Genomic DNA, 24,132 nt, shown 5'->3' with positions numbered 1-24,132 from the left:
TGTACTTACATTTCCAGCTTTAGAAATTTTGAGGTCATACTGCTGGGCTCCTTTCCTTTCCTTTCTTTTCTGTAAGTAGTCAAGAAGTCTGAGCTGAGGTGGAGTTGGATAATGTGCCACATCCTGCTGCCGATTCAGAGATGACCTGGAATATCTCTTGAAACATCTATGGCATATTGAGAAATGTGCGTGTAAAACAACAGGACTGAAACATGCTACCACATGTGTGCTAATACACACAGGAAAAGGCCAGTCACATTGCAACGAAAAGATGTGCTGTGCAATATGTTTTTTAAATGGTCATCTTTTATGCTGTTGCATAACACATAATTGTGATCCATCTACTTTTAAACATGTTATTGTTCTTATGAGCAATATTTGTGGCAAATATTCTTGGAATAAAAATTAGGATGGAAGAATTTTGTGAATTTTGACAACAGTTAAAATATTACAAAAAACGTATTAAAAACTGAATATTGTTCAGATTTATTTCATCTTGCCAAACCTTTGTGCAAAACCTACAAAAAGTTAAAATTACATTAAAAAATATGACAGTGCTGCCACTCTCTCCAGCACAGACAGGATCCTTAACTATGCCATACACTTGTAGTTATGAAGGCTACTAATTAGAATCATACTTAAGCTAGCATATGAATTTATATAGCTAATCTCTGCACACCTGAGCACCTAATATCCATTTTGACACCTACTTTGTTAATTCTAGCAGATCATTTATAAATTTCACATATTACTGAGCATACATATATATATTTCTTAGTAAAATAACAGTGAACCATTTCAGGCTACTGTAAAATAGTTGTGAATACAACCATACTAAAAAATGAAGCCATTCTAACAGATTGTATAGTAGTTTGGCACCACACTGCTCTTAAAACCATTCAGACGCTAATCCTCCAAACAATTATACACACGCTTAAATTTAAGCACATGAACAATTTCACTGGTTGTTTAAAATTAAGCTTGTGCATAAATGTTTACAGGATTGAGACCTTCTGCATGACACTGATGCTCTAAGTTTGTTGAACCATTTAAGCAATAGAAAATCACATTAATTTTGCTGGATTTTAATGTTATATAGTTGAATATTTTTTTCTAATTTATAAATTAAAGTCAGGTCATGAAAATAAGATCCCATGTTTATAAAATAAAACTTGTGAAATATTATCCTGGTGAACCACAGCCTTTAATTAATTTTTTGGCAAAGAAGTGCAGGGAAGGTTTAAGATGAAACATTTTTAACACCATATACTCATATTTAACATTGTTCACAGCAGCCGTCTGCCTCAGCTCACATTTTGATTATAAGCCATGGCAAAAATATGGACATGACCATAAGAGAGCAATACAATTTGGTATTAATTCAGTATGGCATTGTAAGAAAATAATCCATGTGCATATATTATATATATACACATTACATATACATTTAATATATTACCAGCTGCAATTTAGTATAATCCATGGTTTACTAGGCCTTAGAGCATTTCCTATTTGGAAGAGATTGCAAAAGCTTTACACAGAACAAGTACTTAATAAGATTCAGATTACAAGTAATAACTGATACGGTTATAAGACAAACTTTTGACTTTCCTTAAAAACATTTTTTCCAAGAGTCCTTCTTAAAATGTTAATGTATTAGAAGTAAAATAACAATTTCCAAAGAGTTTCAAAGTTTGTTTAATTTAAATGAATTTTATCATGGTTATGAACAAACAACATGTTAGTGCATGATTTTTCTTATTTTTTCTATAAAGTAATCTGTTCAATTCTAAACAAGTTAATATATGTCCTGACATATCACAGATTAATTATTACCGTTTCATTGGGCGAGTGTTCATCTTCTGCTTGTTATAGAGGAGTCTGTTTGCTGTGCAGGTTACTGCTACTGAAGGATCAAGACACAAAGGCTCGGCTGTAGCCAAAATAAGTTGGCTCTCAAGTAGAAGTTTGTCTTCCTATAATATATGTAAATTTTAATAATGTAAAAAACCCTGGAAGTTTTGTATATCTATATAGACTTTTATTTCATGCTAATCATCATGGTATCTGACTGTGTATATACATATGCACACATACATGCACAATTTGATAACTTTGTTTTGGATTGTTAACCCAGGAAAATATAATATTTATTGTTTAGAAATCATTGAATCATTATGCTCTTTTGTAGGTTGAGGAACTTCTAGATTTTTTATAGCAAAAAAAGACTAATACTGAAAAGACACACACACACACAGACAATACAAGAAATAAGCAAATCAGTAGTCTGTCAATGATATATCTTGATGAGGTGGCAGAGTTTTATTTTATCACAACTGATACATATGAGACAACAGATACTGGTTGTGGCAAAGAACTTGAATATGGCTGTGCTTCTCAGCAGATGTACTTTGCCACTAGTAACTTCTGATGTATTAAACCAACTAGAATTGCATAATCCTAGTCAGTTTCACTCTGCTATCAGTACCAGTGGGGAAGTGCTTCTACACAAGAGAGTATTATAGTGCTATAGAGTCCTTCTTCAGATGCCAACCTGGGCCTACATGATAAAGATGATGGAGGGTGAGGAGGGTAGACTAGTTAGACTATCCTATATAATCAAAAATTAAGTGCTGAGCATCTTCAACACCTATTGTCTTCTGTGGGAGTTGAGGGTGCTCAGCATCTCGCAAGATCATGTGCTAGTGAGTTAATTTGGCACGTCTCTGTATCATTAAACAGACTCTCAATCACCCTAAAACAATCCAAGGTCTGTACAATGTCAGTTTAATATATTTTGCAAAACTGATTTGTTCCATCCTTTATATCATTGTAAGATTTAAATTTACAAGGAAACTCACCTGTGTCCATTTGTGGTTGTCGCTTGTTATAGAATGCACATCACAAATTAAAGTCTGCAAAAATAGGCAAATTTTTGGTTACTTTTCAAGTAAATATGATAATATAACTGTAATATATTTGTATATAAATTATATAAAATATTTAAAAGTGATGGCTAATTTCTATTATAACATTTATCTTAAAGAGTGAGAAAAAGGAGTTCCCACTCAGGGTAGTTTAAACCATTTAATTTGATGTATTTCTTACCTGCATTGTTGGACGCAGAAGAACATGTTTGCTTTGGTATGTTGGAGATTTCATATTACCAGACTGCCTGTAGTCACGTATTTCTGCTATGACACACCCACAATGAAAAATATTAACCTGTTTGAAACAAACAAAAATATTTCTGTAAATATATATATTATAGAATTGTCTCAGGACCCACCATTGTAATTGATTCTTTTGGCCACTCATGCAATGCTCTTATAGCTAATTGTGAATGCCTGCTATGTTTTCACTCTGTAGATATATATACCCTATCCAGACATAAAACCAAATTCATCCCCACCACAGGATGGTGTCATTTCTGCTGAGGTCAGTGGGAGTTGTACAGTTGCTTCCGCTTGCATAATATGGTCCTTGTTTCTGTGCTTATTATTACTATAGCTAAACCAATAAAGAGTTCTAAACCACTAGTCGTAGTCAAGTGTAGTGATCTTTAGTACACACCCAGACAGGTCCAACACCCAACCTCCAAAAGAGCATATTAACATTAAGACAGAAAACCTGACTACCTACATTTATGAAATTCCAGTCTCAAACATTTCACTAAAGTGCACTTTTCTGGTGCATAACAGCCAGAGTAGCTTGTCATGTTAGACTAAACCATGGCAAAAACACAAAATGTGCATGAATTTATTTGTTTTGGATTCTAACAAGATATTTTATTTTGGACACTAAAAGAATTATGACCCTGATGCTTCAAACTGCTCATTGCAGGTGCACAGAACCCCCCTCCCCCGCCCCAAGGTTGCCCTTCACCTGATCAAGAGACTTCATTGTAAAGACTTTCTTACCTGAGATTTTTCTAAAAGGTCAACCAAAATAGGTGGCAGCTCCTCTGCATCCAAATATTCAAGGAGTTCACCTTCCTCGTAAGGCATTCGAATGGTCTCAGAATCTGAATTCAAAAAAAGAATGCAATGTCTTATCTATTTGTTCCCACTACAGCTTCAAAAGTAAAATGCTAATTATAAGCATGTTAAAAAGAAAAAGTGGGGCTGTTGAAAACCATCCCAAATCCCAATTTTCTTTGCATAATATCCATTATCATGCTTTTGACTGCATTTCCAAGCCATTTAATATTGGCTTTATCCTGCTCTCATTGCAGTAAATGGCAAAACTCTTATTTATCTCTGTAAGAGCAGAATTTGGCCCCAAAATAAGTTCTCTGTAAACCTAAACTATAGGGAGACAGGAAACTTGTCTCTTTCGGTATCAGCAAGTAGAACTAATTCAGCAGTAAATGATAGAAATGATTAAAAAACAAGCAAACTAAGGCAAACAACCCTAAAGTATTCATCCCTGACCTGCAAACACTTATGCACATGCTTAACTTCAAGCACATAAGTAATCCCATTGGCTTCAATGATACTACTCACGCACTGAAAGTTAAGTATGTACATAAGGGTTTGCAGAATCAAGGGTTACGTGTTTCAACAATAACACAATCCTTATATAGACAAACTAAATTTCCTGTTTCTTGTAGGAAGTGCAGAAAGCTGCTTTCCAAATCTGTCTCACCTGATATTTGCCTTGATTTGTGTGACACAAACAACACAAAGTCTTAAAGAAATTGCTAATTTATTTTTTAAGAAATCACCTAGAAATTGTCTATTATTTTATTGTATTTTACTGTAGAAATTTATATTTAAATATCTTGTTTTCCCAAAGGGTGCACTAGAATATGATTAATATTCTGAAGTTCCTGTTCCTGGCTAAAAGGTACAAAATAGCTTTAATTAGGCCTACATTTTCAGAAGTGTGACTAGTGATTTTGGGTACCTCAGTTTCTGAGTGTCCAACTTGATAAAACTTAAAAGGGCTTGATTGTCATGAAATGCTGAGAGCCAGCCCTCTGAAAATCAGGACATTTTAGGTGTCTCAAATTGGACACATATAATCACTAGTCACTTTTGAAAACGTTCCTCCTTAATTATAAGCACAGAGTGGGTAGTACCACCTACAATTAAGGTTACCTGACATTTCCCATTTTCAGACCCTTTTTTTTAAAGCTGCTTATAATTTTACCAAATTTAACCATGTGGGCTGAAATTGCCTATGTTTTGTGTCTGCCTAAGGCTGATTTTTCCTAGAAAGTTTTTTTTTAAAAATGGCTCACTGAGATTAGGGAAGAATGAAATTAGAGAAAAAATTGTTGTTTTGCCTAAATTAAAAAAAAATCTTACAACTGTTTCACTGAGAATCTCTAGTGCCTCTGTGCTTTGAAGCAGGGACTTGAAATTTGGCAGTGGCATTTCTTTTTGCTGTTCCCCTGGAAAAGTTCCCAAATTTGGCCAAGTTATAAAACTTAGAAAAAATTTTTAGTTCACACATACTCAGTAGAATTGGGCAGCTAAATGCTCTGAAGAGTCCATTTTGACTGGGCATGTTCCAGCCCAGGGCTACATGGGCTGAGAAGATCTTCCCTTGCCATTGCTGCACCCAGCTGCTGTGGGCCATTGTAGCACCCAGCACAGAACAGAGAGCAGGACAACTGTCTTTCTAGTGCCCTCAATGCTCGCCCAGCTGGCATTCAGGCAGCATGTAGGAAGCAACTTAACTTGAGTGCAGAGGGGATTAATTGGACCTGAGTGTGGAGGAGTAGTGGTGGGACTAGCAGACCATGGAAAGAAGGAAGATTAGGATGAGGAGCACAGAGAGGGAAGTGCCTGAGACTGGATGAGGAGCTGGGGGCAGCAGAGACTGGGACTGCCTGGGCAAGGGACTTTGGAGAAGACTAGGACTTGAATAGAGAGACCTAGGTCTGGCTAGGCAAAGAGACTTGGAAAGACTGGGACAGGAAGACTGGCAGGGGATGAAGGACTGGGATAGGCTGGATTTAAGTAGCAGAGGCCACACACTCTTGAAAAGGGATGTTTTTGTCTCTGGATAAATAAATGTTATATACAGAAATAAGGACTATGCAGAGGGCTAGAGCGTGCTAATTTAGAGTTTATTCCTATGCTCATATGAGCATCATCCATGATCAGGTGCTTGGACATTTTTAGTTCAAGAACAGAATTGTATAGAAGATTGCTTTAGAACAGCAACAAACACCAAATGCAAGCAGCCAGCATGGCTCATACTGACTAATTAGCACTAATAAAGCACTTTGAAGATGAAAATAGTTAAGCAGCAGGAATATTACCTGATCCATTTTTCCCCCTGAGCATCAGCGAATAACCCTCATTCCCTGGATAGAGGTTCACTACCAGACATGACAACGTCTCCTGCATAACCAGCTTCTCAAGTAAGTTCACATTTCGCCTCAGCTTCTGCTTTAAAAGTAAAGTGTGCTCATGAAAATAATCAATAAAATCAAGTAAATAATAATATGACATTGCTAACCAAAATAAATAAATAAACCAAAAGGTGAAATTATTAGAGAACAAGAACATAGTCTACCTCAGTGTCAAAGTATAGATTTAAAGAAGCCCAGTATTTAAACAAACACACAGTAGGGTACATTCATGAAGTAAAGTAATGCAAACTGCATACCTTAAAATACAAATATTTGAGAAAAATCACTTGGTTGGGTCTTTTTAATCCTTTTCACTCCTAGGTCCACAGTTAATATGGTTATAATCTAAGAATACCTCCTATGCTATAACCCCATAAAACCTACTCTGTACATTTATTTTATAAATTGTAAATTTAACTAACTGGCACTTTTTGACCAAAGAACAAACAGGCCTTCAGAAATCCTAAACAGCAAAAGTTTCCTTCAAGATTTAGTATGACTGTAGAATCTGGAAGCTTTTCTAGTTGCATTGCCTTGCCTAAATTTGCGGAAATCTGGGTCAAGTGCCACATTAACTTTTCACTATTATTTGTAAGGAGGTTCTTATTCACTAACAACAGTTTTAGATATGAATGACCTATTTCCCCCTCTTCCCCGCCCCATGCCCACTACACTTTCAGCTATTCAAAGTTCTTGGCAACAAAAGAGTAATAATTTTGTAAGTCTGAGATTTCGCTTTTTCTTCTTCTATCTTCATTTTATGGTTGCAGGCTAAGGTTCGGTAGAGGTGCTGCTTAAATGAAATGCATCATGAGTCACACCGATGGAGTAAACAAAAGTTTCACAACCATTGTCTTCTCCTACAAGGACCCAACACATCAGATGTGGGAGGATTGGGGGGAAAAAACATCAATGTGCTTCCACTTTTTCTAGGGGAAATATTTCTGAGGGGAAAGGGACAACAGATTGAGGAAGGAGTGTTGCTGCTAAGCCAAGAGGCTATTTTAACAGGGCTGCAGGAAGAATGGGGGAAAACTGTGGATCTCTCGCTGCCTAGCCCTGGGCTGACTGCCAGGAGCCTTTCCCATGCATCTCAAACTCATAAATGGTGGCAACAACTGCATGTTCCCCTATCTAATACACTGGAGAGAGACATGAAGGCAACAGCAGAGGAAAAGAAGAAACAGCATACTGCTTCTGCTGCATGGAAGAGAGACAGGGAAGAAACCAGCTCCTGCCAGCCATGCAAGGGGCTAGGCTGCTCAAGAGATCAGACTCTTCTCCTGTGGCACTGGAGACATAACCTGCCAGCAATGCAAACCTTTCCATCTACCAGACTCACATCACACCCCAGCTCCAAGTAGGAACAGCAGATTGCACATATATTGCTTCCACAGAAGCTCAGTGCTTACAGAATTGGGGATGAGGCTGCTATGCCTTCAGCTGAGTTGAGTGCCTAAGAATGATGTAGGAGCACAAGAACTGTCCTACTGAAGCAACGAAATGGCACACTTAGTTTGTGTGCTTGAGAGGAAGATGTAACAGATCCCCAGTCTCAATCCAACCCATTCACCTAGCTCAAGCAATGTCTTCCTTATGTGTAGTGCTTTGTTTAAAAAACAAAACAAACAAAAACCTTCCCACAGTCACAAGAACGGCCATACTGGGTCAGGCCTATGGTCAATCTAACCCAGTATCCTGTCTCTGACAGTGGATCAACCTAGGATTGCTTCCCTTTGGGAGGAATTCTTATCAAATGTTGATCTTGTTTTCAAGAAAAGGTGTTTTCAGTATTGGATAATTATGTTCCTTTCATTCTTGGTAATAGTATAGCTCAAGATTTCCAGTTACATGATAAGGCATTTTAACTTGAGAGCACTCAAATTCTGCAGGACTAAACTCAGGAACGAGGTCTTTGCTGTTTTTTAACAGAGATCAACAGGAAATGAATTGGATGTTATAATACTCAATACCACATAGTCTTTTATATTTTGTCACAATGATCTAAAGCACTCAAAGTATAAACAAGATCTCCATCTCTGTGTTAAGGGAACATAATGCATTTTCTAATTCTGTTCTGGTGTGTAAATACCATGCAGCAGCGACTCAGTTCATCTAGTGAAAAGCACTATTTTATGCTAAGCATGGGCAAGTGAGTAACTTCATCAACTGACCTCTTCTAACAGAATTACTAAATGCAGGCAGAATAATTCACTTCAGAAGTGTATCTAAGTGTCCCACTAATAATGGAAAAAAGGATCTATATTTTTAAGGGAGGGAGTTGTCCCCTAATAAATGAGTACAATTATAATGGTAATTCCATTGTAAATCTAATTTAATTCACCTAACCACATGCAATTGTATGTGAATGACAAATGAGTTTTATTTTTTCCAAATATATTCTTGCCAGTAAGTAGTTGTTCAGTTACATTTTCTTATAGTTTTCGGCCCTCTGAGGCTAAAATAAGAAGATATTTTTGACATCAGGTTTGGATTATCCATTCTGGCTTGAACTAAATAGTTCACTTTTGAACTTTTGAAGCCTAAAGTGAGTTTGCAATATGAATTGGCGCTTGTAAGTACAAGATTTCAGAATCAGTTCCAGTAAAAACATCAATTTCTCCATTGAGCTGGCTGCTAGGAGTGCTGGCTCAGGACTGGTCCTAGTGGGCCCGCTGGCTGCTGCTAAAATATATGTGCCAGATTTGGGGGTGATAGGGCCTTTTCTGTTTTCCCCTGCCTACCTCCACTTGGCACTCAGCAAGAGTAGAAAGTGAGAGCTTCATTATGTTTGGTCCAAGTGTGAGGGGCCACTTACAGAAGCAAGCAAGAGGTAGAGAGTTGCTTCTTTTCCCTCCCGTGTCCTTTGCTGGGACCCAATAACTACTCCATACTATATAGGATAGCGATCCTTTTTCTGTCTCCAACAAGATCTAGGAGAAGTGGTGTTTATTTTTCCTATCCCTATATTTTTGTATGTCTGTATTTCTCCTATCCCTGCCTAACAGTAGAGCATTCAGTCAAGTATTTTATTAGCCCATTGGAACATCATTTGGAGACCAATAAGATTAATTCCAAGACTATCTGTTACTGTCCTTTTCCTGGACTTATACATAAATAATTTAAATTTACAGTCAAAGTTTATTTTTATGACTGGTCATCTCTCTTAACATGGCTAAAGTGAATGTTTCTGAAAAGCTGCTCTTGCTGCTTATCAGGCGTCAGGTTATTTGGTAGTACGTACATATGGAAAAATGGTGCTGCCATCCCTCTGAGGTCATGTTTCATTTTTTTCCTGGGCTGATAGTCACAGCTTTACAGAGATCAATTGGTACAATTACCATTCTAGAGGCTATTTCTGAAACACAAGGCTACTGCTTCAAACCAAACACAGGCAAACTCCATCATGAACATTTTAGATTCAGTAACGGGCCTAAAAAACCCCCCCTCTCTCTCTTTCAGTTTATCACGTTTAGAAAAATCTTTATATAAAGCCCAGCAAACTTATACCTGGTTCTACTGGCAACAGAAATTAATAGCAGAAGATTAATAGCCCTGAATAGATGTGTAGTTATGTCATCCTCTGGACATACCACAATTTTAGTCCTGTCACTTGCTCAGCCTTGAAGACTAACCTTTTTTAGTGTCAAAAACCTACTGCAAAGCTATACCAAATGGCTTAGTCTGTTCCAGAGCTGATTAGGATGATAAACGATAGAGGGCTGGATTATTTTCCACAATGTTTTGTAGTTATAAAAGTCAAAGAGATTGCCTCATCACTTTCTAATTTCATAGTGCAAAGGACCTGCTAACCCAATGTTATCTTCTATACAGAAGTGCAATCTCACTGAAACATCTGCAAACATTTTTTATATGGCTTATTGTATACAAGATTTTAAAATTTTTATTAATACATGTTATTCAAGCAGTCATAATAGTCAGCACTTATACAGCATTCTGAAACATCAATTATGCCTCATACAATGCCTGTGCATTTTTATATCCCTTCTGCAGAAAGATAAAGATAAGGCAGAGCAGGCAATTGATTTGCCTACAGTCATACAAGTTAGTAACAGAAAGATGAGAATCCAACAGTTCCCAATAAATTTTTTTGTGACACTGCAGAAGACATTATGCAAAATATGAATTCATATTAACACAACTAATGAAGTGCTCCAATTAAAATAATATGTAAATATTAACATATTTAAAGAGGTAAAGGGGATAGAACATAGAAAGAAAACCATAAGAGCATCTTTGTTTAAAAACTGATTCCTCGCAAGGGCTGTGCTTTGACCTATATCCCATAATAACTGAGAGCAGCATAATTAAGATAGAAAGCAATTTATAGGCCAGGACCTTTTCCATAAATTTTTATAATCCTGGAATTCTTTTATGCTCTCTATATTCAAAAGTACTTCATTCAGGACATGCAGTTAATAATTTGTTTCCATTTTAATTATTTGACACGTTTGTTTTATTTCTTCAGGTGGTGACAGAGATTTTCTTCTGTTTGTGCAATGGAGAGCTGAAGTCTTCACATACCGTCTTCCTTCCCAAAAATAAGTCACTTGTGTTGCTCTATATGAAGTCTACAGTTTGGAGAGGGGGGGGGGGTTGGCTCAAAGTAGCTAAACCGAGAAGTTTAGAATTCTCCCTTAACTACATTTTAACTGGTTTTCCAATCTTGAAGAGACTACATGTCAAGAGACATTGTAACAATATAGCATATATGCTCTAGTTCATCCACAAATTATTGGGCTGAATACAGGAATTACTGAGTAATAGTCTGTGGTCTGTGTTATGCAGGAGGATTAGCCTAAACATTTCCCTTCTAGTCTTGAAAACTACTGATCAAAATGGCAGAAGAGTTTTATCTAGAGTTTTTGTTTTCCTAAAGTAATCAAGATCTGATTCATTATCCACAGACTATGAAGCATCCAGGGGCTATTTAGCATGGTAAATATTTATCTATTAATTACACTTACCACTTCACTATAATATGCAGATTAGCAGAAGTTTAAAAGGCTATCTCCACGATAAAAGTCTGTTTTTAAAGCTTAATTTATTCTTCTTTATAAGGAATTGCCTGTGCAGTAAGGATCCAACACTCCTAAAAAATCATTAACATTATTGTTTGGACAATGCGGGGAGGGATAGCTCAGTGGTTTGAGCATTAGCCTACTAAACCCAGGGTTGTGAGCTCAATCCTTGAGGGGGCCACTTAGGGATCTGGGGCAAAATCAGTACTTGGTCCTGCTAGTGAAGGCAGGGGGCTGGACTCAATGACCTTTCAAGGTCCCTTCCAGTTCTATGAGAGAGGTGTGTGTGTGTGTGTAAAAAGAGTGATCTCATGCCCTTCTCCACAATTTCCTACCAATAGTGACAAGAATAGGCTTAGTCCCATTCTTCCTGTAAGAGACGTCCTCTAAGCCTGTCACACTTTAAAGATTAACCACAAAGATAGAGCCATGTACTATGCTTGTAGAATGTATAAAGATTGCTTCAAATTCCTGCATTTATTTGCCTTGGATTCTTCTTTACTTGCCCTTTTTGGTCAAGTCATTAGAAATATCAAGTCACAGTTTCTCTTCTGGAGGGACTTCAAATGATTTTTTCAGTGACCCCTGTGGCCCTTCTAACCCAATGATTCTATGACTTTGGAATGATAGAGGTCATAGAAACTAACAGAACCAAGAGGCTGAAGCTTCAGATGCTGATGACCCAGCCTCATCGATAATAGGGGAGGAGAAAAATGGACCCAATTAAGCCTTACTGAAAGAGAGTGTACAACTCACACAGACTGCAATTACAGTTGTGCTTGCTTCCTCCAGAGATTAATTTGGTGTGTAGAACGTCAGATGCTAAGTAAAAGGAGACAGGCTTTAGTATTCTTAATTTAAAACAACTGACTTCTTAAATGTTGAGGCTGCCTAAATGTATAATAAAGGAGCAATGTCTGACAAAATGTTTTAGTTTTACAGCTAATCTTAAAGCTAAATTTTCTAAGAATAAACTCAAAATAAATCCTATGTGCTGAACAACATTTGCCTGATTACTAGAGTTAAATTAGGGGGAATATATTTCCACATACATTCTTGTAACCAACTGTATTCTCATCCAACTTCTTCCTCATGCTAGCAGTAGTTCATAATTCTATAGCCAGATAAACAGGCATGGAGAGTGAACTTCTACCTAATCACAGAAAGCTGCCTAGCCCTGTACGATGTTCACTGCAGCTACAGATCTACCCACACCAAGCAGGCACATCATTTCTTATTTCCAAGGCCAGAAAGGACCACTGTGATCATGGAGTCTGACCACCTGTATAACACAGGTCATAGAACATCCCCTGAATAATTCCTAGAGCATAGTTTTTAGAAAACATTAATCTTGATTTAGACATTGTCAGTAATGGAGAATCCACCACAACCCTTGATAAATTGTTCCAACGTTAAGTTATCTTCACAGTCAAATTCACACTTTATTTCCCGTGTGAATTTGTCTGGCTGCAACTTCCAGCCACTAGATCATGTTATACCTTTCTCTGATTGACTGATGTCAGGCTGAGAGGCTTAAATTAAACCTCATCATACCGTTTAACCTTTGTAAATATTGGCATAGGATTAATTTTCCAGTCTTCTGGAATTTCCATAGTACTCCAACACTTACTGAAAAATCAACATTAACAGTCCAGCTCCCCAAGCAGCTCTTTTAAAACACTTGTACACACTTATCTGGACCTGCTGATTTAAAAAAGTCTTAAGTTTAATGCTTTCAAGGATAAGCATTGCAGATAATTGTGGCTCAGTGTTATTTATTCCTGCAGCAGTTTAGTTTGTCTCCATTTACCAGACTGTTTTTTTAGTAGAATGGGGAAATGCATCAAGCCAAAGAGGTCCTTCCAACCTCTGCTACTGTTATGACACTTCCTCATAGCTCCTGCATTAGCTCCTAAAAGCAGCTCTATAGCCTAGAAGCTGTTTTTTTGTTTACCATGTTTGTACCTAGTATTGCATAGTTTCTAACATGAAGTTCAAAGACTTATTCAAATGATTTTCAATAACTAACCCTGTGCCTCACCTAAGGCATGAAATGCTTTCACAATTGCATATGGGCAAGTTGCCAGGAGGCTCCCCTCCATAGATAGGCTTGCGGCCTGCATTACAAACATTTTCATCTCAAGGCTGTGGTGATCCTGGGATTTTTACTTGATGTAGGCCTGATCTTCCACCTCACATAGGCCCAGTTTGGAAGATGAACTAAATATTCTGTTTTATGATTCTTCTAGGGTTCAGACACAGGAATGCTGCAGGCCAAAGTCTAGAGGGAGCAAACTGCTCTGGGAATTGCATCAACTGAGCCTGTTCTCTCCCTGCCACATCTGAAGTAGCAGCAGCTCACCAGAAGACAATACTAGTCCTTGAGAGGAGGCAGAGAAAAGATGACAGTGGTGGTAGGAGTACCACAAAAGATTAAGTAAAGAAAGCATTTGCTTGGGGATAGGGTGGTCCCACAACTACTGTCATAGTTCTAGGGGTCCCTCGTTTCTGATTGGGGTAGAGTTGCCAATTGTCTATTCACACACACCCAAACACCCTTGAACATGCTCCCTGCTCCACCCCATCCCCCCTTCCTCTGTCGCTCACTCTTCCCCACCCTCACTCACTTTCACCGGGTTGGAGCAGGGGGTTGGGTGCGGGCTCTGGGCTGGGGCCAAGGGGTTTGTAGTGTGGGAAGAGGCTCCAGGCTGAACCTGGGGCTGGGGTTGTGGTGCAGGGGTGTGCGTGCAAGCTCTGGGAGGGGGCTCAGAGCTGGGACAGGGTGCTGGGGTGCAGGAGGGGGTGCAGGCTCCAACCAGGAGGTGCTTACCTCAAGCGGCTCCCGGTTGGTGGCGCAGGGAGCTAAAGACACTCCCTGCCTGCCTTGGCTCCACACAGCTCCCAGAAGCTACCACCATGCCCGGCCAATGGGAGCTGCGGAGTTGATGCTGGAGGCGGGGGCAGTGCGCTAAGTCCCCTCCTGCTCCCCCCTCCAAGGGCTGCAGGGATGTGCTGGCCACTTCTGGGAGCGGCACAGGGCCATGGCTTGCAGGGAACCTGACTTAGTGCCCTGTGCCACCAGAGTTTTAGTACTTAAAATCAGATTTCTTTTGGCCCAATCCTCCAATTTGTCTAGGTCACTCTGGACCCTATCCCTACCCTCCAGCATATCTACCTCTCCCCCCAGCTTAGTGTCATCTGCAAATTTGCTGAGGGTGCAATTAATCCTGTCATCCACATTATTAATAAAAATGTTGAACAAAACAGGCCCCAGGACCAACCCCTGGGGCACTCCGCTTGATACCAGCTGCCAACTAGACATTGAGCCGCTGATGACTATCTGTTGAGCCCGACAATCTAGCCAGCTTTCTATCCACCTCATAGTCCATTCATCCAATCCATACTTTTTTAAACTTGCTGGCAAGAATACTGTGGGAAACTGTACCAAAAGCTTTGCTAAAGTCAAAATATATCACCTCCACCGCTTTCCCCATATCCACAGAACCAGTTAATTCATCACAGGAGGCATTCAGATTGGTCAGGCATGACTTGCCCTTGGTGAATCCATGTTGACTGTTCCTGATCACCTTCCTCTCCAAGTGCTTCAAAATGGATTCCCTGAGTACCTGCTCCATGATTTTTGCCTTTTTCCAATCGTCCAGGACTTCCCCAAGTGCCACGAATTTTCAAAGATAATGGCCAATGGCTCTGCAATCACATCCGCCAACTGCCTCAGCACCCTTGGATGCATTAGAATCTGGACTGATGGACTTGTAAATAGTCCTTAACCAGTTCTTTCACTACTGAGGGCTCTTCTCCTCCTCCCCATACTGTGTTGCCCAGTGGAGCAGTCTGGGAGTTGACCTTATCTGTGAAGACTGACGCAAAAAAAGCATTGTGTACTTCAGCTTTTTCCAGATCTGTCATTATGTTGCTTCCCTCATTCAGTAAGGGTCCCACACTTCCGTGACCACCTTCTTGTTGCTAACATACCTGTAGAAACCCTTCTTGTTTCCCTTCACATCCCTTGCTAGATGCAACTCCAATTGTGCCTTGGCCTTCCTGATTACACCCCTGCATGCTCTAGCAATGTTTTTATACTCCTCCCTAGTCATCTATCCAAATTTCCACTTCTTGTAAGTTCCCTCTTTGAGTTTAAGCTCACCAAAGATTTCACTGTTAAGCCAAGCTGGTCACCTGCCATATTTGCTATTCTTTCTGGACTTCAGGATGGTTTGTTCCTGCACTCTCAATAAGGCTTCTTTAAAATATAGCCAGCTTTCCTGGACTCCTTGCCCCCTCATATTAGCTTCCCAGGGGATCCTGCCCATCAGTTCCCTAAGGGAGTCAGTCTTCTTTTCTGAAGTCCAGGGTCCATATTTTGCTACTCTTTCTTCCTTTTGTCAGGATCCTGAACTCAACCATACCATAGTCACTGCTACATAGGTGGCCACCCACTTCTACTTCCCCTACCAATTCTTCCCTGTTTGTAAGCAGCAGGTAAAGAGGAGCATGGCCCTTCTTCTGTTCATCCAGCACTTTTACCAGGAAGTTATCCCCAACACTCTCCAAAATCTTCCTGGATTGTCTGTGCATTGCTGTATTGCTCTCCTAGCAGGTGTCAGGGTGACTGAAGTCCCCCATTAGAACCAGGGCCTGTGATCTGGAAACTTCAGTTAGTTGTCTGAAGCAAGCCTCATCTACCTCATCCTTCTGATCTGGTGGTCTATAGCACACACCCACCACGACATCACCCTGGGAGCTCTCGCCTCTAAACTTAATCCAAAGATTCTCAACAGGCTTTTCTCCAGTTTCAAACTGGAGCTCTGAGCATCTCTTGCATACAATGCAACTCCTCCACCTTTCCTCCCATACCTGTCCTTCCTGAACAGTTTATACCCATCCATGACAGTGCTCCTGTCATTTGAACTGCCCCACCAAGTTTCGTTATTCCAATCACGTCACAGTTCCTTGACTGTGCCAGGACCTCCAATTCTTCCTGCTTGTTTCCCAGGCTTCTTGCATTCGTGTACACATATCTAAGATAACTAGCTCATTGCCCTACTTTCTCAGTGTGGATCAGGAGGCTTCCTGTCTTGTACCCTCCTCCTTGTGTTTCCTCCCAGTATCCCACTCACCTCTGGGCTTAGGTCACCACCCCCCGGCGAACCTAGTTTAAAGCCCTCCTCACTAGGTTAGCAAGCCTGCCTACAAAGATGCTCTTCCCTCTCTTCGTTGGGTGGATCCCATATCTTCCTAGCACTCCTTCTCAGAACAGCATCCCACAGTTGAAGAATCCAAAGCCCTCTCTCTGACACCACCTGAATAACCACGCATTCACCTCCACAATTCGACGGTCCCTACCCTGGGCCTTTTCCTTCAACAGCGAGGATGGACGAGAACACCACTTGCGCCTCAAACTCCTTTATCCTTCTTCCCAGAGCCACATACTCTGCAGTGATCCGTTCAAGGTCATTCTTGGCAGTATCATTGGTGCCCACATGGAGAAGTAGGAAGGGGTAGCGGTCCAAGGTCTTGATCAGTCTCGGAAAAACACTCCGTCACATGCTGGATTCTAGCTCCAGGCAAGCAGCACACTTCGAGTCTCCCAGTCCGGTTGGCAGATGGATGATTCCGAACCCCTTAGGAGGGAGTCCCAGACCACCACCCTCCGTCTCCTCCTCTTGGGAGTGGTGGTCTAAGACAATGCATCCCATGCCTTCCGGCCGATGGGGTCTCCTTCTGATACCTTCCTTCAAAGGGCTCTTCTAAATCCTTCTCCGCAGTAGTACCAGCGCAGAGAGCCTGAAAACGGTTTCACACCTCTATCTGCATTAGGTTCTCCTCTTTCTTCATCTGGAGGTCACATGCTGCCAATATTCTTCCCTGCTCCGCACTGTACTCTCTGAATCTTCAGCACGTTTTGCTTCCAGAACCAAACTCTGACTTCTAGCCGAAAAATCTTCATTTTCTCTGATGCAACGCAGGGTTGATATTTGGTTCTCTAGTCCTCTAACCTTCTCTTCCAATATGCAAACCAGTTTGCACTTCATACAGACAAAGTCACTTCTATCCTCTGGGAGAAAAACAAACATGGCACATTCTGAGCAGTCCACAACAACTGATCGCTCACTATCCATGTCTTCCTTCAAAGAGGCTCCTCAGATGTTGTATGTACTGCTCACAGGAGCCTGAAAGGGAAAAACACTCTGTGCGAACTCCCTCTGTTTGCCTGTCCTCTGTTCACTGCTCACTCGGTTCGCAACTGGCTGCCTTTTCATAAGGCTGCTGGCTCGAAGCAGGTGGCCCGGCTCAAAGCTTTCCCTCCAATCAACCACTCAAGGCTCACCTGGAACAAAGCACTCTGAATTCACACTTTTCAGTCAAACACCAACACAGTCAAACGGTCACGCTATTCAAACAAATAAGCACAAGGATTGTCTAATAAGAAAGTATGGTTGAGTTTTTGAACAACTATGGCTGTCGATTAATCGCAGTTAATCATGTGATTAACTCAGAAAAATTAATTTAAAGTATTAATCATGATTAATCGCTGGTTTAATAGCACTGCTAAACAATAGAATACCAATTGAAATTTATTAAATATTTTTGGATATTTTTCTACATTTTCAAATATATTGATTTCAATTACAACACAGAATACAAAGTGTACAGTCCTCACTTTATATTATTTTTTATTCCAAATATTTGCACTGTAAAAGTAACAAAATAAATAGTATTTTTCAATTCATGTCATACAAGTACTATAGTGCCATGTCTTTATCGTGAAAGTGCAACTTACAAACGTAGATTTTTTTTTGTTACATAACTGCACTCAAAAACAAAACAATGTAAAACCTTAGAGCCTATTAGTGCACTCAGTCTTGCTTCTTGTTCAGCCAATCACTAAGACAAACAAGTTTGTTTACAGTTACGGGAGATAATGCTGCCTGCTTATTTACAATGTCACCTGGAAGTGAGAACAAGCATTCACATGCCACTTTTGTAGCCGGCATTGCAAGGTATTTATGTGCCAGATATGCTAAACATTCGTATGCCCCTTCATGCTTCAACTACCTTTCCAGAGGACATCCTTCCACACTAATGACTCTCATTAAAAAAAATCATGTGTTAATGAAATTTGTGAATGAACTTCTTCGAGAAGAATTTTATGTCTCCTGCTTGGTTACCCGCATTCTGCCATATATTTCGTGTTATAGCAGTCTCAGATGATGACCCAGCACATGTTGTTCATTTCATGAACACTTTCGCTGCAGATTTGACAAAATGGAAAGAAGATACCAATGTGAGTTTTCTAAAGATAGCTACAGCACACAAACCAAGGTTTAAGAATCTGAAGTGTCTTCCAAAATCGAGAGGGACAAGTGTGGAGCACGCTTTCAGAAATCTTAAAAGAGCAATACTCCGATGCAGAAACTACAGAACCCAAACCAAAAAAAATAAAAATAAATAAATAAATAAAATCAACCTTCTGCTGGTGGCATCTGACTCAGATAATGAAAATCAACATACGTTGGTCCACACTGCTTTGGATCATTATTGAGCAGAACCCGTCATCAGCATGGACGCATGTCTCCTGGAATGGTGGTTGAAGATGAAGGGACACATGAATCTTTAGCGCATCTGGCATGTAAATATCTTGCAATGCCAGCTACAACTGTGCCATTGTACTTGTTGCCATGTGACACTGTAAACAAGAAGTGGGCAGCACAAGACTTGGTGGTGATGGGGGACTTCAACTACCCAGACATCTGTTGGGAAAACAACACATCAGGGCACAGATTATCCAATAAATTCTTGGAATGTATTGAAGACAATTTTTTATTTCAAAAGGTGGAGAAAGCTACTAGGGGGGAGGCTGCTCTAGATTTGATTTTGACAAATAGGAAAGAACTGGTTGAGAATTTGAAAGTGGAAGGCAGCTTGGGTGAAACTGATCATGAAATAAGAATCAATGATTCTAAGAAATGGTAGGAGGGAGAACAGCAAAATAAAGACAATGGATATCAAGAAGGCAGACTTTAGCAAATTCAGGGAATTGGTAAGTAAGATCCCGTGGGAAGGAAGTCTAAGGGGAAAAAACAATTGCAGACAGTTGGCAGTTTTTCAAAGAGACATTATTAAGGGCACAAGAGGAAACTATCCCACTGCATAGGAAAGATAGGAAGTATGGCAAGAGACCACCCTGGCTTAACCAGGAGATCGTCAATGATCTAAAAATCAAAGAAGAGTCCTACAAAAAGTGGAAACTAGGTCAAATTACATAGGATGAATATAAACAAATAACACAAGTATGTAGGGACAAAATTAGAAAGGCCAAGGCACAAAACGAGATCAAAATAGCCAGAGACAAAGAGTAACAAGAAAACATTCTACAAATACATTAGAAGCAAGAGGAAGACCAAGGACAGGATAGGCCCATTACTCAATGGGGGGAGGGGGGAGAATAACAGAAAATGTGGAAATGGCAGAGGTGCTTAATGACTTCTTCGTTTCGGTTTTCACCAAGAAGGCTGGTGGTGGTGGTTTGGATGTCTAACATAGTGAATGCCAGTGAAAATGAGGTAGGAACAGAAGAGGCTAAAATAGGGAAAGAACAAGTTAAAAATTACTTAGACAAATTAGATGTCTTCAAGTCACCAGGGCCTGATGAAATGCACCCTAGAATACTTAAGGAGCTGACTGAGGAGATATCTGAGCCATTAGCGATTATCTTTGAGAAGTCATGGAAGATGGGAGAGATTCCAGAAGACTGGAAAAGGGCAAATATAGTGCCCATCTATAAAAAGGGAAATAAGGACAACCAGGAAATTACAGACCAGTCAATTTAACTTCTGTACCTAGAATGATAATGGAGCAAATAATTGATCAATCAATTTGCAAACATCTAGAAGATAATAAGGTGACAAGTAACAGTCAGCATGGATTTGTCAAAAACAAATAGCGTCAAACCAACCTGATACCTTTCTGTGACAGGGTAACAAGTCTTGTGGATAGGGGGGGGAAAACGGTAGATGTTGTATATCTTGACTTTAGTAAAGCTTTTGATACTGTTTCACATGACCATCTCATAAACAAATTAGGGAAATGCAACTTAGATGGAGCTACTATATGGTGGGTGCAAAACTGGTTGGAAAACCATTCCCAGAGAGTAGTTATCAGTGATTCACAGTCATGCTGGAAGGACATAACGAGTGGGGACCCGCCGGGATCAGTTCTGGGTCCGGTTCTCTTCAATATCTTCATCAAAAGATTTAGATAATGGCACACAAAGTACACTTATAAAGTTTGCGGACGATACCAAACTCGGAATGGTTGCAAGTGCTTTGGAAGATAGGATTAAAATTCAAAATGATCTGGACAAACTGGAGAAATGACCTGAAGTAAATAGGATGAAATTCAATAAGGACAAATGCAAAGTATTCTATTTAGAAAGAAACAATCAGTTGCACACATACAAAATGGGAAATTTAGGAAGGAGTACTGCGAAAAGGGATCTGGGAGTCATAGCATAGTGTAACGCTGTTGCAAAAAAAAGCGAACATCATTCTGGATGTATTAGCAAGAATGTTGTAAGCAAGACACGAGAAGGATTTCTTCCGCTCTTACTCCGCTCTGATTAGGCCTGAACTGGAGTATTGTGTCCAGTTCTGGGTGCCACATTTCAGGAAGGATGTGGACAAATTGGAGAGAGAGTCCAGAGAAGACCAACAAAAGTGATTAAATGTCTAGAAAACATGACCTATGAGGGAAGATTGAAAAAAATTGGGTTTGTTTAGTCTGGAAAAGAGAAGACTGAGAGGGGACATGTAAAAAGGTTGTTACAAGGAAGAGGAAGAAAAATTGTTCTCCTTAACCTCCAAGGATAGGACAAGATGCAATGGACTTAAATTGCAGCAAGGGAGGTTTAGGTAGGATATTAGGAAAAACTTCCTTACTGTTAAGGTGGTTAAGCATTGGAATAAATTGCCTAGGGAGGCTGTGGAATCTCCATCATTGGAGATTTTAAAGAGCACGTTAGACAAACACCTGTCAGAAATGGTCTAGATAATTAGTCCTGCCATGAGTGCAGGGGACTGAACTAAATGACCTCGAGGTCCCTTCCAGTTGTATGATTATCTCCTAGAAATGTAAACAAACCTGTTTGTCAGAGCGATTGGTGAACAAGAAGTAGGACTAAGTAGACTAGTAGGCTCTAAAGTTTTAGATTATTTTACTTTTGAATGCAGTTATTTTTTGTACATAATTATACATTTGTTAAGTTCAACTTTCATGACAAAGATTGCACTACAGTACTCGTATTAAGTGAATTGAAAAATACTATTTCTTATGTTTTTACAATGCAAATATTTGTAATAAAAAAATAAATATAAAGTGTGCACTGTACACTTTGTATTCTGTGTTGTAATTGAAATCAATATATTTGAAAATGTAGAAAAACACAAAAATATTTAACTAAATGGTATTCTATTATTTAACAGTGCGATTAATCACTACATTAATTTTTTTAATCGCTTGACAGCCCTAATAATAACCAAGTGTAGTGTGATATCAATAGGTGCCACCAATTAAGGTTGCTCAACACTTCCCATTGCAAAACTATATTAGTTCCTTATAACTTTACCAAACTTTAACCATTCGGTCTGAAGTTTTCAATGCTGGGTGTCTGCGTCAGGTTGAATTTTTTTTTTTTTTTTAAAGAGAATTTCAGATTAAATAGTTCAGCAATAACCAATGATAAGGCTAGGATAAAATATGTTTTGCCAGTGTTAAGTTCTGGTGACCTTTTCTCCCTAATGCTTTAGTGCACCTAGAAAAGTGATCTAGGACTTGATATGTGGCAGAAGGAGGCATGGATATACCTTTTGTTGTCCCAATGAAATTCTCCCAAATTTGGCCAAGTTATAAGACTTTGGGGGGGTGGAAATCCAAAAAGTTTGCACACAGAGACTTCAATTTTAGTGGGCATGGATCAACTGGGACCAGGAACTGGTGATGGAAGAACACAGAAATCACACCAGAAGCTGGGGTACGGGATGAAAAATCAAAACGTTAATGTGTGGCCCTAGGCATTTTTACTTCATGGTACTCAAACCTTGCCCCGAAGACAGAATTATTAATTTCTTCATAGACTTTTCTATGGTACTCAGCACTACAGTATCCAAACATTCATAACTTCACAAACGTTCATTTTATTTGCACAACACTCCTGTGAGTTGAAGGATATAATCCCCATAATATAGATCAGGAGCTGAGGCACAGAGATTAAAGGTTCAAAAGATTTTGGGTGCCCAATTTGAGATATTTAGGACCTGATTTTTCAGAGTATTTGGCATTATATAGCACTTATATGATCAAAGCGCAGATCCCATTGGCTCAGAATATTGTTTTCTTCCCCAGCTATTCAGTTTTGCCAACCACACTAACTTAGTTTTATTTCTGGAAATTAAAGAGATACATTATCAATATATAGCCTTGGCAGATATTCCAACAGATATCAATATTTATTTTAAAACATTTTCTCTCTTTTTATATCTCTTTAAATTTTCACATTTGTGGGAAGTTATGGCAGGCTCAGACAATTATTTAATGACAATAGATGTTGAGATTCAAATAGTTAAAGCTTTATAGCCATTAAAACGCAAATTGTCAACATCACATGTCAAAATATACATAGCAAATAACCTTATACCAAACGCTAATGAAAGCTCAAGAAGCACTTTTCTTACTAGGTCTATCTGTGAATTGATCATCATCAATGGAAATATTTTTCCATCAGTTTGTGTGTGTACGGTGAAACAGACATTTACCAATAAAAATCTAACTCTTCCAAGCCTACCAATATAGTATTTAGCACATCCATATTTGATGGCAGCACCTTACACATACTGAAGTTGATATGTGTAGAGGTAGAAATGGTTTCCAACATTATCTTCCCATTAAGGGAAAATATCTTCCAAAGGTCCTGACCAACATCCCGTACTGTGGAGATCCATTACTGAAAATAAGGTCAGGATGCCTACTCTAATAGCCAGCATTTTAATTTAGTGAATTAGGGCACTAAACAGAGCTTCATGGTCTAAGGTATCTTCTAAATAAAAAATAATCCCCTTCGTATTCTTATGGACCAGGAGTTTACAACCGTATTCCTGGTTTCATTGTAATCCTTCGCTCCATTTCACCACTTGTGATGCATCTTAATTGCTGGGTAAAAACTGGTTTGCTGAGTGCCTTCCTCTTTTGCCACACTTGGATTATACAGTTGACTTCTACTTGAACCCTCCATGATGATTCAGTCTATTGATCAACCTTCTCAAAAGCTCCTCCCTACCTAGTTTCCAGCTATTACAACCTACCCGATTCCCCCCCTCACACGAATATTACAATTCATCTCCATGCCTCTGGACCACCCCATCCTTCCCATCAACGTTGAGCCTCACACCTTCTTCTACATATTAGCCCTACTCTCCTGCAAGTGTGCAAGAGCACCAGTGCCTTCCTAGCTCTCTAGGAAATTAGTACACTTACAGCAAAAAAAACAAAAACAAAAAAAAAACACCCTACTGCTGCCTGCCTTATTGCCATAATCCTCCTAATTTCCTCTAGACCCCCTAACTAGCTGCTGCAACTAACCTAATCCTCCTCCTCTCCCTGCTGCTAAAACCTAATTCACCCAGCCCACTGCCCTAATGAAATTAAAGT

The 24,132-nt window shown here is 39.5% G+C and overlaps 1 protein-coding gene across 16 annotated transcripts in view; it reads right to left on the bottom strand.

Moving 5' to 3' along the window:
- Positions 1-24,132, bottom strand: part of SUPT20H (SPT20 homolog, SAGA complex component) — a 57,688-nt gene that overhangs the window by 24,393 nt on the left and 9,163 nt on the right. For 9 of the 16 annotated variants that reach the window (XM_045015393.1, XM_045015426.1, XM_045015436.1 and 6 more), the window contains exons 6-11: positions 6,275-6,404; positions 3,921-4,024; positions 3,109-3,225; positions 2,862-2,915; positions 1,837-1,976; positions 10-166 (exon numbers count right to left, since the gene is read on the bottom strand). In XM_045015393.1, the coding sequence (XP_044871328.1) occupies positions 10-166; positions 1,837-1,976; positions 2,862-2,915; positions 3,109-3,225; positions 3,921-4,024; positions 6,275-6,404 (702 nt within the window). The remainder of the gene's footprint in view (positions 1-9; positions 167-1,836; positions 1,977-2,861; positions 2,916-3,108; positions 3,226-3,920; positions 4,025-6,274; positions 6,405-24,132) is intronic. The other 7 variants (XM_045015402.1, XM_045015488.1, XM_045015496.1 and 4 more) reach the window with 1 other exon arrangement.

Source organism: Mauremys mutica, chromosome 1, assembly GCF_020497125.1.
Source record: "Mauremys mutica isolate MM-2020 ecotype Southern chromosome 1, ASM2049712v1, whole genome shotgun sequence".
In the NCBI taxonomy this organism is placed as follows: Eukaryota; Metazoa; Chordata; order Testudines; family Geoemydidae; genus Mauremys; species Mauremys mutica.
Note: the sequence above shows the minus strand (reverse complement) of the source record. Positions and strands in the feature narration are given on the sequence as shown.